Genomic DNA, 15,438 nt, shown 5'->3' on the forward strand with positions numbered 1-15,438 from the left:
ACTACGGAAGTAGATTGCCCCATCTTCCTTCCGAGGAGTGGCTGGTGGGTTTGAACCGCCAGCCTTCTGGTTAGCAGTCAAGTGCCTTAGCCGCTAATTTATGTAAAGATTTTTATACACAAATGTACTTCAGAACATGTATTTTTTTAAATGACTATTTTTATACTTAATGATTTAAAAAACCAACCAAGTTAACCATTTAGTCAAATATTTACTTTTTCATTGATTCACCAATTTTTTTTCCCATCTCTTCATTCAACAAATGTTTTCTGAGGTCACTCCCTGACCAGGCATTGATTGAGACTACCGAGATGAACGAGACCAACAATGTTTTCTGGTGACTGGAAAGCTGAGACACAGTCTTAGCAGATCGATATAAGTGGTAACCAACAACTAACAAACTAAAATCTATAAAACAGTGCTACAAGTTTTTCAGAGAATTCACTTCTGAATAGTACTGATCCTTCAAGTAGTTTTTATAGTGCATGTAAATGAAACTGGTTCATTTTAGTAAGCTTCCAAAACCTCCCCGAGCACCTGCTCTACCATCAAGCAGAACGAGGACAGGCAACTTCTTATCTACATGTCAGTGATGCAGGCTCCCAGGAAGCACTGCCTTTGCTATAAAAAGCCTTTGCTATAAATGACAGCTTTTGCTATTAATAGGAGCTCTGGTAGCATAGTGGCTAAAGCACTTGACTGCTAACCAGAAGGCTGGCAGTTCAAACCCACCAGCCACTCCTCGGAAGGAAGGCTGGACAATCCTACTTCCGTAGTGATACTGCCTCGGAAACCCAAGGAGGGGTCGCTATGAGTCGGGGCCGACTCGATGGCATGTAACAACAACAACAATTTGCTATAAATGACAGCTAGCGAGTGAGGTGACCACGGGTCAGCAAAGAAGACGCACTACTGGGTCCCATAGCATTTTTACCTTCATTTATGCAGATCGTCTAATCCCCTAGGAATGCCAGATCACTTAATCTATTGCCCATTAAGTTCATGTCCATTAAACAAAGACTATACAACAGTATATTGGCACAGAGAGTAGTTCTCTTCTCAGCCAAATACTATTTAGCTAAGGAAAATTTTAAATATTAAACCATTAGTTATTTCATATACATTAGATTTTACATTTTAAAAATGAAGCCCCAAACAATACCATACTGATGACTATAAATACACACACACACACTAGAACATGGCATTCTCATAACCTTCTTTTCTAGATGGTAAGTACAGGCACCTTTCCTCAAGCACTCCAGCAAACAAGCCAGCTGTCTGTCCAAATGACTGTGGTTTAAAAGGGGAAATGGCCTGGATCCCCCTCCTTCTTTCCCTCTGACCTCTTCCAACAAATGTAAGTCAAAATCAATTAAAATAATCTTCAACAAGTCAGCCAAATTTTCCCACTGTGTTAAAGACTACTTGAAATGAATGGGCTATTGCAGACCCATCATAAATAATTAGAATTATTTTCTTTATGCAAATATTGTTATTATAACATTATTCCTTGTAAATTATATGCTACAAGAGTAGGGTTTTAGTGATAATCTTTAAAACTGTTTTGTTTTATTTACATCTTGCCAAAACCATTCTCTTAGTAGAGAGGACTGGGAAGTTACATTATTTGAAGCACACCAGAAGAATTCAAGTATTTGAAAACTTTTGAGGGTGATTACTACATTAAGCATTGCTCAACTGACTCGATGCTGGTCAGTCTGGTTTTCTTGGTGAAACACAATGAAGGAGCCTTGGTGGCACAGTGGTCAAATGCATGGTCGCTAACTGAAAGGGTGGTGGTTTGAATCTACCAGCTGCTCTCCAGGAGAAAGATGTGGCCAGCAGTCTGCTTCTGGACACATTACAGTCTTGGAAAACTTATGTGGCAGTTCTACGCTGTTATATATATATATTATATATATATTATATATATATTATATATATATATTATATATATATAATATTATATATATATATGGTTGCTACAAGTTGGAATCGACTCAGTGGTACTAAGTTTGGTTCTGGGTTTAAACACTACATGTTTTCAATTACATGTCCAAATTTAAACAAGTTCCTTGCAGAAACTGCTTGCCAACAAATGTAAACTTCAAATTCAATATTTGAAGTAACCTGCAGGCCAATAAACCTTTGACACTCTGTACTTCTCTCCCTTTCACCTCTTCAATTGCATTAACAGAGGCTTTACCTTGGGTGGTGACTGCTGCTGTTTGCTGGTATTTCCTGAATGCTGCAGTCTTAGAGCCCGGGGGATAAATTCAGGTGCCAGTGGATTCAACACATACGTCTTCTTTAGTTCTAAAGCCTCTAACTGAGCCTTGATCTGTTCAAAAGTGATTCCATGAAGGCTATTATTTTCATGACACAGGGCAATAAACCGCTCCCAAAATTTCCTACAGAAAAGATTTAAAAGATCAGTTTACAATTTCAGTACATGAGATTATAGAAATGAACATCAGCAACTAAAGACAATTTTGAATTTCCTCCCCATCACTCCTTCCACCTCAAATCCTTAAATCCAACATCATCTCACTATGATTCAGGTATAATCTTTCTACCACATCATAAGATTTCAGAAGTCTGATTCTGAAGCAATAGTCATGCCTAGTACTGTGGTACATACAACTAAGGCTCTCAGTTAATTCTGGCTAATCAGTACAAGTTAACTTGGACAATGATCAACTACTCATGCTAAATCCAGAATAATGTTTCTTGTTATATAATACACAAGGATTTGGCACTGATAACTCATTTAACAGGAACCTTGTATTTCTAGGAATACTCTATGCATATGTTATATATAAAAATATATATATGTACTTTTTAAAAAAAATTAATTGAATTATGGAGCCACAGTAGCCTGGGTCATCCTGAAAGGGTACTTGCTGGGTGACTAAGAAAAGCCAGGTTAACATAATTTGATCTACAAAGCAGATAACCCTAATGAAGATCATTAAGAAGTAATTAGCTATCCCTAGATTTTTCTCTTAACAGATGCTTGTCACAATCACAACTTACAACATTAAATGACTGAGTTCAAAGAGTTAAATGAATTATGGAAAAACATAGGAAAATGGATAGTTAATTTTAATGTTGATTGCTCATTTCCTAATCAAATTAATAAATACTAATGGAGAAAAACACATTCAAAACTTGTTGCAATTGTATACTGTTGCTTCTAAAGGTTTGAAAATTGATCTTCAAATATTAAAAGTATTAAGTACATATTATAAAAGACAACATATAAAAAGTTTTTAAATTTTAAATGACTATTATAAATATGCATACCTATGTTTAATATGAGGTTCAAATAATGTTTTATTAGGCTATAAAAGATATGTGATATGGTTTCTTCCCAAGTTGGTATCCTTGTGTCCAGGTGGACAGCAGGTAATCAAGATGGCTTCAAGAAGCATAAATGAAAAGGTTTATATTATAAAAGTTAGTATATGAATGGGAATTGGATTATTAATATATTCATAAAACTTTTCAGATTTTAATTTCCTACTACATTTCTCTTACGTATGTCTTCTACCATCTTTCCTAAGTTTTTAAAGATGAGTTTAAGAAATGGCCCAGAAAAAATTTTCATCCTATATGTAAACAACAGGAAAAGTAAAAATACTACAAAATATTAAATACGTATTTCTGACCATAAGACATAAAGGCATTTAGTTACAGGAAGTGTGTGTTGCTAACAAATGCAGTGACAGGCTGTCCTCGATTTTTACGGTTAAGAACCCTTCTGTCAGAATCAAATTTCTTCTCATAGTCTGATACCTAGGAGGAAGGATTATCTTTAATATAACACTTGGACCTAAAATCCATACACTTTCCCAACCTTCTGATAAAAATAGTCACAATATTCAGCTGTATAAATACTTATGGACACAATTCTATATGATGTATTCAAAATGAAGGGTTTTTTTAGTCTAATAGAGTAAGTATCAGTTTGAGTGATATTTCTTATTTGTGTTGAATTTTAAGGCAAAGGAAAGCAACAAGGAGAGAATGGATGGGGCTTTTACTATCTCAACTTTTAATATTAATTCCTTCTAACACATTTACATTTCCAGCTTACTTAGACAACATGTGAGAACATGATCTGTTTTTAAGCCATCTTTTTAAACTCCATACTCTGCTCCTCTACTTCCCTCACTGACCTGAAGGGCAGGGAACAGGACTTGAAGTAACACTCAATTAGCAAGCACCTTCAAACAACCTCACGTTTCACAAGAAACTGGTAGCTTAATCACAGTCTTTGGCATGTAAGATCCCAGAAATCTCAAAGAAATAGCCTTCAAGCTGGAGGACACTATCTAACACTAAATGCTACAAATTAATCAGATTAAACTAGTTCCCAAACTAATCTGAAATTTACATTTTAAATCAGACTTGCCTTTTTGATTGCTCTTTGGGTACAGCAAAATGGTCCAGAGCAGACTCTAGAACCAAACTGCTTGGGTTTCAGTCACAGCCCTGTCATTCAGTAGTTGTATGGCTTAGGGCAAATTATTCCACCTCTCTGTGTATCTCCATTTCCTCATGTGAAGAATGGGACACCAACAAGTATTACTACTGTTATAATAATATAATCATTATATTATTGATATTTCATTTCTAAACAATGTTAGTTTTTTCCTTCAAGAACTCTTATTTTTGAAGCTGAAAAATTTCCTTTTGGAGTGAAGGCTTCCAAAGCCTATCACACTGCTCTTGAACCCCCTGATACCCTGCAGAGGAACTAAATGTGGCACTATGGGGCATCTCTGGACACATGTAACTGGAAGATCACTTGGGTTTCAACTACACCCAGAATGAAGATAAGAACTCACAACTGTAGTTACTTAAAGGCTTCACCAATTCTCAGACCCCACCTCAAATGTTAATATATTATTATGTGTAATAATTTTCTCTAGTAGTGTTGGCCAGAGAACTTACATGTTATATGTCTGTACACTGTAATATAATTTTAGGTGGTTCAAAGGCTATAACCATATTTTTAATCATTGTGTGAACCCAAAATCTGGTTTTGTTTTTATGTTAACCTCACTTTTAGAATCACTGATAAAACACCCAAAAGACAGTTGGTGTTCTCAGGCAATAGGGGTATGTATGTGTGTATATACATGTTGCTATTTCACTGAGTTAAAGGAAGACCTAGTTCCTCTGAACATGTTGGTTTGGAGAAATTTCAGTCCTCTCTGCACAGCTTCCGCTATGCAGATCTACTCGTGTGGACTCATCATTTCCCGGAAAAGGCAGGGTAGCCCTGAGAGAAGAGCATAGGTTTTGAAGTCCATCTGACATCTGTCTGAGTGAACCAGTGGCTAGCTACAAGACTCTGGAAAGTAATTCAACCTCTCTGCATCAGGCTGCCCATTTAAAATGCAAACGAAACACTCACGTTGCAGAGTTGTTGGGATGCCTGAATAAGGCTTAAGCTAGCACCTGAAAACGTAATATTAATACTATTTTAATATTTCTTAGTTGTGGGGAGAAGTGTTATTATACTCATTTCAGGTTAATAAAAAATCTCTATTTAAAAGAACTTTAAAATAAAAAAAATATATAACTGATATAACTGACTGACTTCTAATCTGGTATAATATACACAGGAATTATGCCTGGGAACTTGACTGATGCTTGGGAATATCATATTAGTTTTTTATAAATATCAGATGAGGGAGGAAAAAGTCTTAACGAATTTAAACTACAAAGAATTCATCCCTCCATTCTTATAGCACCTAAGAATCATATTAAATCCTCTGGGTTTACGTGTATTATAAGATTAATTTATAATAAAGTCAGCAAGATTAAAATTTAAATATCCATATGTTCCTATTATCCGCTTATGATTTGGAGCCATGACTAAATCACCCAGTTAGCACAGATAATTAAAAATTCCTATTAAATTACAGGACAAATTATTATTTTTTTCTCCTTATGTATAACGAATTGAACTGCATCCCCAAAAAATATGTGTTGTAAACCCTAACCTCTATGCCTGTGGATATATAATCTCATTTGGGAATAGGTTTCTTTGTTATATTAATGATATAGGATTAGTATAGGCTGTACACTGAGTGAATCCCTTTTGAGACATAAAAAGATTAAAAGCAAACTAGCAACCAGAGACCAGGCAAGAGGATGCCAAGCCACATGAAGATGGCCCAGGAGCCATCAAAGGAGACAAGGGCCTTCCTCCAGAGCTGACAGTGACAGACAGCTTCAGCAGGGCTCCCAAACTGAGAGAAATGAAGTTCCTTTGTTAAAGGCATCTATTTGTGTAACTTCTGTTATAGCAGCACTAGATAACTAAGGTGGGAGTCTGGTACCAAAAAAGTAGGGTACTGTTCTAACAGATACTTAAAATGTAGAAGTTGTGGGGGAAAAAAAAAAATTCTGCCTTCTAGCAAATATTTGAACACAATTCAGATAAATTCTTTTGTTGTGATTTGGGTGAAAGTTTACAGAGCAAATTCATCTTCTATATAGCAGTTTACATAGAATCGGGTAATGAGTAGAGCCTGGAAGATTTTTAAGGTGCCTAAAGGTAAAAAGCCTAAGGAACGCTGGTGGCATAGTACCTAAGGCATCTGACTGCTAAGCAGAAGGTTGGCTGTTCAAATCCACCAGCCGCTCTTCGGAGGAAAGATGGGGCAACCTACTTCCGTAAAGATTTACCACCTTGGAAACCCTGGAGAGGTCGCTATGAGTCGAAATCAACTCGAGAGCAGTGAGTTTGGTTTGGAATAGTAAAGGCTTAGATTGCCTTCAAGAGACTGTTGGTAGGATTATGGATGTTAAAGGCAATTCTGATGAGGGCTCAGAAGAAAGTAAGGACAGCTATAGTGAAAGCCTATGATCTTAAAAGAATACATAAGGGGAGAATAGAAGGGCTATGCATGCACAGTGAGACAGCTTAGGGGGCAGGAACGCATAGAAGGGAATGCCACAGGGAAGAGGTAGCTGTGGGAAGGGAGGAAGTGGGGGGGGTTGTTGCATTGTGGGAGATTGCAGTCAATGTCATGAGACAAAGTCTATGTAAACTGCTGTATGGAAGATGAATTTGCTCTGTAAACTTTCACCCAAATCACAATAAAAATAAAAAAAACAAAAAACAAAAAACGAATACATAAGGCACCAGAAACAGGATGTTGCTAGAAATGCAGCCATTAGATGTGTTTTGGTAAGGCTTTAAAAGAAAATGATAAACATATGACTGGACAGTGGAAGAAGGGCAATGGTTTTTATTCAGTGGCAAAGAATTTGTCTGAATTATGTTCAAATATTTGCTAGAAGGTAGAAGTTGTTGTTTTTTTTTTTTTTTTTTTGTACAACAGAACTAAACACGGTCTGGTCCTGCACCATCCTCACAACCCTTCTATGCTTAGGTCACTGTTGCAGCCACTATGTCAATCCATCTCTGAGGGCTTTCTCTAGAAGGCAGAACTTTTAACTGATGAACTTGGATATTCACTTGAGATTTCTAAGCAAGGTCTTAAAGGAGCTTCATAGTTGCTCCCTGCCACTTACAGTAAAATTCAAGAGGAAAGAGATGGACTTAAAAATGAACTGTGTAAAATAAAAACAAAACTTAAAGCTTTGGAAAACTCCCTTGTACAAACTAAAGATGTGCCCTAGAATTTTCACCAAGGACAAGGTTACATGATTTTTTGTTGAAAAGATTAAGTTTATGACTGATGGGTCTAACCAACTACCACAGCAGAAAATCCATCCACTTAGACTCAAGGGGACACAGAAAGAATGAAAGGCAAGAACCTGTCTGCCTCTTGGAATTCTACAGGCAGGAAAGAGGCCAAAGGAGTTCATCTGCTGTCCGCCAAGAAAAGAAAAGATCTACCCAGGAGCAGCTCAGAGGTCAGCAGAACTGCTGCAAAGAGAAACAATTCTAAGGAAGTAGAGCTGTCTCAGTCTCAAGAGGTGGGCTGCAGCCTCTGAGGTCTTAAAGCGCTGGGCCATGGCCTCTGGGGTGTCGAAGAGCACAGTCACAGCCTCCCAGTTTCAGAGCCAGCTCCTCATCAGCTTGGTGCTAGAGTGTGGGGCTGCTATTTAGTTTGGTCAAGAGAATGGGGCAGCAGCACAAAGCTGAGGGGCAAAGCTGCCATGCCCAAGGAGCAGAACGGGGCCGCCAAGACTGGAGGGGGGGTCGCCACTCAGACGGACTAGGAAAATGGGATCACTCAAACCAAGGGAGCAGAGCTGCCCTCCCAGCAGAGCTGAAGCCCAGGGCTGAGGGGCCACCACTCAGAAACCCGAGCGCGTGGTCAGTATCCAGAGTCTGCAGAGCAAGGCCGTTGACTAGGTGTCCTGAGAACAGAGGATTATTTTCTAACCTTGAGAACTAATGTAATGTGTCCCGCTGATAACCAATATCCCATTTTTCCCTCCAATTTCTCCCATCTGTAATAGAAATGTCTACCTGTGACTGTTCCACCACTGTACAGAGAACTTGTTATCTAGATTTCAAAGGTTCACAGATGAAGAATTTTGCCCCAGGAAGGAATATGGCTAAAGTCTCACTCATATTTTATTTAGAGATCAAGAAGATGAGACTTTGGACTTGGAGTTGATTTAAGACTACTGGGATGATGTGATGGGGTGAATGTATTTTGCATGTGGGAAGGACAGGAATTTTGGGGGGGCCAAAGGGTAGAATGTTGTGGATTGAACTGTGTCCCCCAAAAACATGTGTTGTACATTCTAACCTCCATGCCTATGGTTATAATCCCATTTGGGAATGGGATGTCTTTGTTATGTTCATGACACAGGATTACTGTAGGCTGTACCCTGAGTCGACCTCTTTTGAGATATAAGAAAGATTAAAAGCAAGTTAGCAAGCAGAGATCAGGGAAAAGAGATGAAGATCACCCAAAAGCAGAGGCTCAGAAGAGACAAGGAGCTTCCTCCACAGCCGCCAGAGAAAGAAAGCCTTCTCCTAGAAGTGGCACTCTGATTTCAGACGCCTAACCTCTCGAACACTGAGAAAACGCCTGCTTGTTAAAGGCACTCGCTTGTGGTATCTCTGTTACAGCAGCTCTAGAGAACCAAGACACAACGCAATGTATTTCCCTCCTTGAAAATATCTGGCTTATGAATGAATTTGCAGTCCTTGACACACCCCAGCTGAATATTATGAAAAACCACCAGTAAAACTGGCTGGAGGTTAAAAATTAGCCTTGGATGACTCCGACAGCATAGCCTCGGGAAGAATATTCATCTGCTTGCTCTGAGAAAGTAATGATGTGTGTCAGAGTAGGAGTGAAAATGGTGATTGCATTCATTTCACAGTATAGTATGACTCCATAGAAAGGGGTAATTAATGTTTTTAATAAAATATTCAGGTTGGTAAATGTTTGGAGTTATGTATAAGGAAAGCCCAAAACCAATGTGGCTCAAAACTATTCTTATCCCTGTTTATTCCTCTAGCAGTTTCCAGTTGTTTTTAATGCCTGTCATACTGTTTTATTTATGTATTTTAATATATTAAGCTCTAATCACAGTGTATGCTTGACAATTAATAAACAAAGATGGTGCAATACCATAGCAATATCCTAACCAAATACATTTTCAATAAGTAGTATAACAACTAAAGTAAAATTCTCAGGAGGAAAGCCAAGTTAGTAGGCTCAAGAATATACTTAGTTTTATTCAGCTACGACTTGGAATTCATATACTCTCCTTCCCAATTTTTTGTTCTCAGTGGCTGAAAATGAATGACAATTTATGTCAAATACATGAAATTAGCAGCATTTTATAACAGAATTGTTTAGCTATAGAAAAGAAAGAAATGAGCCTGCAAGTTTTGTCTTTTAAAAAAGAAAAGGTTACTTTTCATACTGCAACCATACATTAAAACTGTATTTGATTCATTTGTTAATGGCTTTCCCTTTTAGAAGATATTAATTTCTTTTTAGGGTCTTAAACTCTAATACAGGCAGCTTAAAAGTTTCAAATATTCTCCATTCCAATAGAATCGTTTTTCTTCCTGACACATAAAATCAGGCAATGAAATGCTGCCACGTCTATCTGTAACGGAGAATGCAGGTTAAAAAGAGGGCCCTTCCCAACAGCCTTGTCTACTTTAATTCTAACAAATCAAGAAGAAATAATTAGTCAAGACGTTGTCAGGACTGTCTGCAACTCTTTCTACTGACCTGGACTCACTCTGGCAGGTATCAGAATACTTTCTGAAGTAATCTCTAGCATACTCCTAACTTTTTCATGGAAGTGTCATCATCGTAAGTTTCTGTCCCATTGTGTGGGTGTGTGTTTTTAATGCCACCATACTTTTTCAATACTCCAAAGGCCAAGTCTTACAACACTAACTTCATGTAGTTAAATTCCTATTAATGTCACAAATGTATGATGACAAATTTTTTTTATGTTATATTTTAACCACATTTCAGTAACAATAGTTTGTTGTGACTAATAGCTGATGAATACGAACAATGCCGTCCAAAGGCACATAACAACCACTTCTAACCCCCAGGATTTTAAGATCCTTTGACTTAACCAGATTCAAAGAACTACTTATAGAGAGAAACCTTGAGAGAAAAAGACTAGAGAAGGAAATGCATCAAATATCAGAGCCAGTGTAACACCAGACTTAAAAAAAAAATCTGATCTCCAGCAAAGATACCTACATAGACAAAACCAGTTCAAGTCTTCTTCTGCAGTATTTTTACCTGAGAGATGGGCATAGCTCACTCTCTCACCCCAATATCAATTCGCAGTGAGGCCTATCTTGACAAAACTATTTAAAATTACAAACCAGCCCACTTTATCCTCATCACATCTAATCCCCCTCACAATGTTCCACTTCTTTTCCATTTAACTTACCTCTTAAAATAATTTACTTATTTTGCTTATTGTCAGTCTCTTTCCTTACTTTATCCTCCCCCAAGCCCCACAATGGCAGAGATTTTTGTGGATCTTGTTCAGTGACATATGCTTTGTACATGGTACTTAAGGTACATGGCAGGCACTTAAGAAATATTCAGTGAATGATAAATGAATGGATGGATAGGTGAATGAGTGAATGAATGTACAATTATGCATATAAGGAATAGACCCAAAGGCACATACTTTTGTGTTCCCATAAGACTAAACTTGATTTTAGTTAGCCAAGAGGTCACATAGATAAATGCACACAAAGGAATGCAAATTAGTTTAACTTCCCTCGTTAGTGTCTCAATCTGTAACATAATTACCTGCATCTTCCAATAGAGCACAAAGCAATGGGATCACCCACTACAGCTACGAGGGACTGTGCTCTTGTGATGGCAGTATTGAGAAGCTTGTAGTTAGATAAAAAACCATAGTCTAAGTCCTCCGTGGAATCTTCCAACAATTGTTCTTTCTTTTTAATTGGTGTCTGTTTATGTTTACAAGTATGTCTTGTACGTACGGTGCTAAGAAACAAAACTCTGAATTGCTTTCCTGTTAAAAAAAAAACGAGAAAAAAAACTTAAGATGTTAATTCTGAACCAATGATATAATAAAAGCATTGGATTTAAAAATGTATTTATTGCCAGAACCAACCTTAGAGATTATCAAGTCCAAAGTCTAGACCAGCACAAAGTTACAAAGTCCTTTTCCTTGAAGCAGGGTCATCTAGCTTCCGGCCATCCAGGGCAGCCTCAGCTGATTCCATAGGGAAACCTTACACACAGTCTACTTTGTACATTCTTCCTTATGTTCTTTCTTATAGTAGCACATCTACTCCTTTATTCTATGATAAGCTTCCAAATATTTGAAAACAGTTTTAATGCCAGTCCTTAGCCTTCCTGCTCTTCTACGGGCCAAACAGCTCTAGTTCTTTCAATTATTCCTGACTCTCATATGGTACCTTCTAACCTTTAACTATCCTAGGTCTTCTCTGGGTGCTCTCGCTACTACTAGTGTTCCTTCTAAAATGTCCCGTGCCTGGCTAACACACGGTACAGCAGAGCTACTCTGTTCCCTGGGAGCTAGGTGTTCCATCACTCTTACTATTACACATTGCCCCAGAACCTAAGACTGTACTGCGTTTTCACTCTCATAACACAGTGTTGCTTCATGTACTCAAACCACAGATTTTACAGTAAGTAATTACATGGACAATTTAAAGGAGTGACTAGTAACCACTCATCTAGGGAGGCCTGGAGTCAGAATTGACTCGACAGCATGAAATAGGTGAAAATCATAAGCTGTGCCTTTGGAAATACATTTGAACAACTCTGTATGGCAGTGAAAATTTAAAACATCTTCATGAAAAAAACAGTCCTCAAATACAACAAAAGTATTTTATATGTTACATGCTACTGACTATAACCGCTCTCTAGAGATATTGGGTGGCATTTATACAATCACAGTCACTGGTAAGTCCCTCTGTTTATACTTCTTTTATTTGGACGTAAAATTTTATAAAAATGTAAAGCTTGACCTTTAATTGTGAAATCTGGCATTAAAGCACTTGATACGAAATAAATACATGATTGCTTGTTTAGAAAAAGGTCTTGAGAATTAAAAATCAAATTTAAACACCTATGACTTAAGCACTTAAATTACTTAGCTCATTTAAAGTAATACTTACCTTGAACATTGAGCACCCGTTCTACATTAACATCAGATAATCTCTTTTTTCGGAGTTCCGCACGTATCCTAAACACTTGATCAGCATACGGAGTTACCACACCAATACTGCCCTCGTCTAACTTCCCCCACGCTACTGGCCACTTCCTTCTTAACTCTTCTACACGTTCCACCACTTCAAATACCTTTAAACAAACAGACACAAGTACCAAAATTACCATCAGCACTTAAAGGAAAGAATATGGTAACTGAAATGGCTGTGTATAAATGATCCTGTTTTACCAAATTCCATTTTAAAAACTACCTCTAAATAGGAATAAAGCTCTGCTGATGTGAACACAGACGAGAACAATCTTCTTTTACATTCTGTACAGTGAAATCCTATGATAATGTACCCAGTGAAAGCATGAAAATCAGAGACACTGTACTTGGCAATTGGCCCCATCATTAATGTTCCCATTCTTAAATGAAGAAAGGCCCAAGTTCCAATGCAGAGATGAAAGCAGGCACAGGGTCACGCAACTGGCAACCTCACTGAGCGGAACAGGGAAACGATTTGCCACGTCCCCAGCATTCTCAGCCTACTCTCTCCAGATCGGGCCAATAAAACTAATGAAGTAAGAGATCCCTAGAGCCAGTTCCAGCAGGAAGCCCCAGCAGCACAATACCTAGCTAGCAGTGCCCTCTGCTCCAATGATACAATTCAGCAGAGCAGCCAGTGGCCATCAGCTGGCACCAAAGCACAGCTGGGACAAATGTGAATCAGAGAAAGACTTCCACAACTCCCAGCCTTCTACCTGTGCAAGACTGTCCCAGCCACACACTAATCTTGCAAAAAGTAACCCCACATTTCACCCAACTGAATTTTCAGACCCATTCATTTGATTATGATAAGGTTTTCTAGAATGTGGAACTCATCCAACAATATTGTTAATATCGCATGGAAGTAAAATCTTACTGAAAATAATTCAAAAACGGTTGCAGCAGTATATTGACAGAGAACTTCCAGAAATACAAGCTGGATTCAAAAGAGAATATGGAACGAGGGATATCACTGCTGATGTCAGATGGATCTTGGCTCAAAGCAAAGAATACCAGAAAGATATTTACTTGTGTTTTATTGACTACACAATCACATTTGATTGTGTGGATCATAATAAATTATGGATGCCAATCGACTGGCGGTTCAAACCCACCAGCCACTCCTCGGAAGGAAGGTTGGGCAATCCTACTTCCGTAGTGATACTGCCTCGGAAACCCAAGGAGGGGTCGCTATGAGTCAGGTATGACTCGACGGCACATAACAACAACAACAACAATGAGAAGAAAAGGAATTCCAGAACACTTAATGGTGCTCATGAGGAATTTGTACATAGTTGTTCAAACAGAGCAAGGGGACACTGCATCATTTAAAATCAAGAAGGGAATGCATCAGGGTTGTATCCTTTCACTGTATTTATTCAATCTGTATCCTGAACAAATAACCCAAAAAGCTGGACTATATGTAGAAGAACTTGGCTTCAGGACTGGAGGAAGACTCATTAACCACCTGCATTATGCAGACGACACAGCTTTGCTCGCCTAAAGTGAGGATGACCTGAAGCACTTACTGATGAAGACTGAAGACTACAGTCTGCAGTATGGATTATACATCAATATAAAGGAAACAAAAATCCTCACAACTGGACCAATAAACAGCATCATGATAAATGGAGAAAAGACTGAGGTTGTCAAAGACTTCATATTACTTGGTTCTACAATTGACCCCAATGGAAGCAGCAATCAAGATATCAGACATCGTATAGCATTGGGCAAAACTGCTGCAAAGGACCTTCCATGATCTAAAGAGCAAAGACGTTTCCTTGAAGACTAAGATGCACCTGATACAAGCCAAGGTATCTTCAGTCACCTCATATGCATGTGAGAGCTGGACAATGAAAAGGGAAGACCGAAGAAGAGTGGATGCTTTTGAGTTGTGGTGTTGGCGAAGAATGCTGAAAGTACCATGGGCTGCTAAAAGAACTAACAGATCTGTCCTGAAAGAAGTGCAGCCGGAATGCTCCTTGCAAGTGAGAACAGTCAGACTTCGTCTCACCTACTTTGGTCATGTTGTAAGAAGGGATCATTCCCTGGAGAAAGATCTCATGCTTGGCAAAGCGGAGGGACGATGAAAAAGGAGAAGGCCCTCAACGAGATGGATTGACACAGTGGCTGCAACGATGGGCTCAGGTATAGCAAAGATCGCGGGGCTGGCACAGGACTGGGCAGTGTTTCGTTCTGCTGTGCATGACGTCACTGTGAGTCAGAGATGACTTGATGACACCTAACCACAAGGTTTTCTAGTGTAGTTTGATCCATTTTAAATCAAAAAACTGATCAAGCAGTTTCAATTTGGCACAGTGGGGAATACAAAAATTAATGAAACATATTCCTTGCCTACTAGTTAGAAAACAAATTCCTAATTAAAGTAAGTAAATAAAGCAAACTCAACAAAAGGTCAGGCAAGAGTCTATGGGTATATAGAGAAAGTAGAAATTTTAAAAGATGTTTTTAAAAATATGTCATCTTTTTACTAATTACTAATAATGTCTGTTTGAATGTATAATGTTAAATATACTTAATAAGATTTGACAGTGTTGCTGGGGAACAAACAGAGAAGCAACCCCAGGGGCACTCGGGGCCTGCAAAACTGAAAAGGTACCACATTCTTCTTGTTACTACAACCTATACTTGCTTGGTGAACGGAGGTGTGGCCATCCCCACTAGCAACTACCTTCTGGGCCCATAGGAACTCTATCACAGTCGGTGTGCTCAGAC

General features: G+C 38.3%; 1 protein-coding gene across 1 annotated transcript in view; it reads right to left on the bottom strand.

Annotated features, from left to right (window-relative positions):
- Positions 1–15,438, bottom strand: part of HELZ (helicase with zinc finger) — a 199,686-nt gene that overhangs the window by 69,752 nt on the left and 114,496 nt on the right. The window contains exons 19-21 of the mRNA XM_042783553.1: positions 12,623–12,806; positions 11,259–11,487; positions 2,210–2,414 (exon numbers count right to left, since the gene is read on the bottom strand). Coding sequence (XP_042639487.1) covers positions 2,210–2,414; positions 11,259–11,487; positions 12,623–12,806 — 618 coding nt within the window. The remainder of the gene's footprint in view (positions 1–2,209; positions 2,415–11,258; positions 11,488–12,622; positions 12,807–15,438) is intronic.

The sequence above is a fragment of the Orycteropus afer genome, unplaced genomic scaffold, assembly GCF_000298275.1.
Source record: "Orycteropus afer afer isolate SDZICR_OR568_19922 unplaced genomic scaffold, OryAfe1.0 scaffold00018, whole genome shotgun sequence".
Classification (NCBI taxonomy): Eukaryota; Metazoa; Chordata; class Mammalia; order Tubulidentata; family Orycteropodidae; genus Orycteropus; species Orycteropus afer.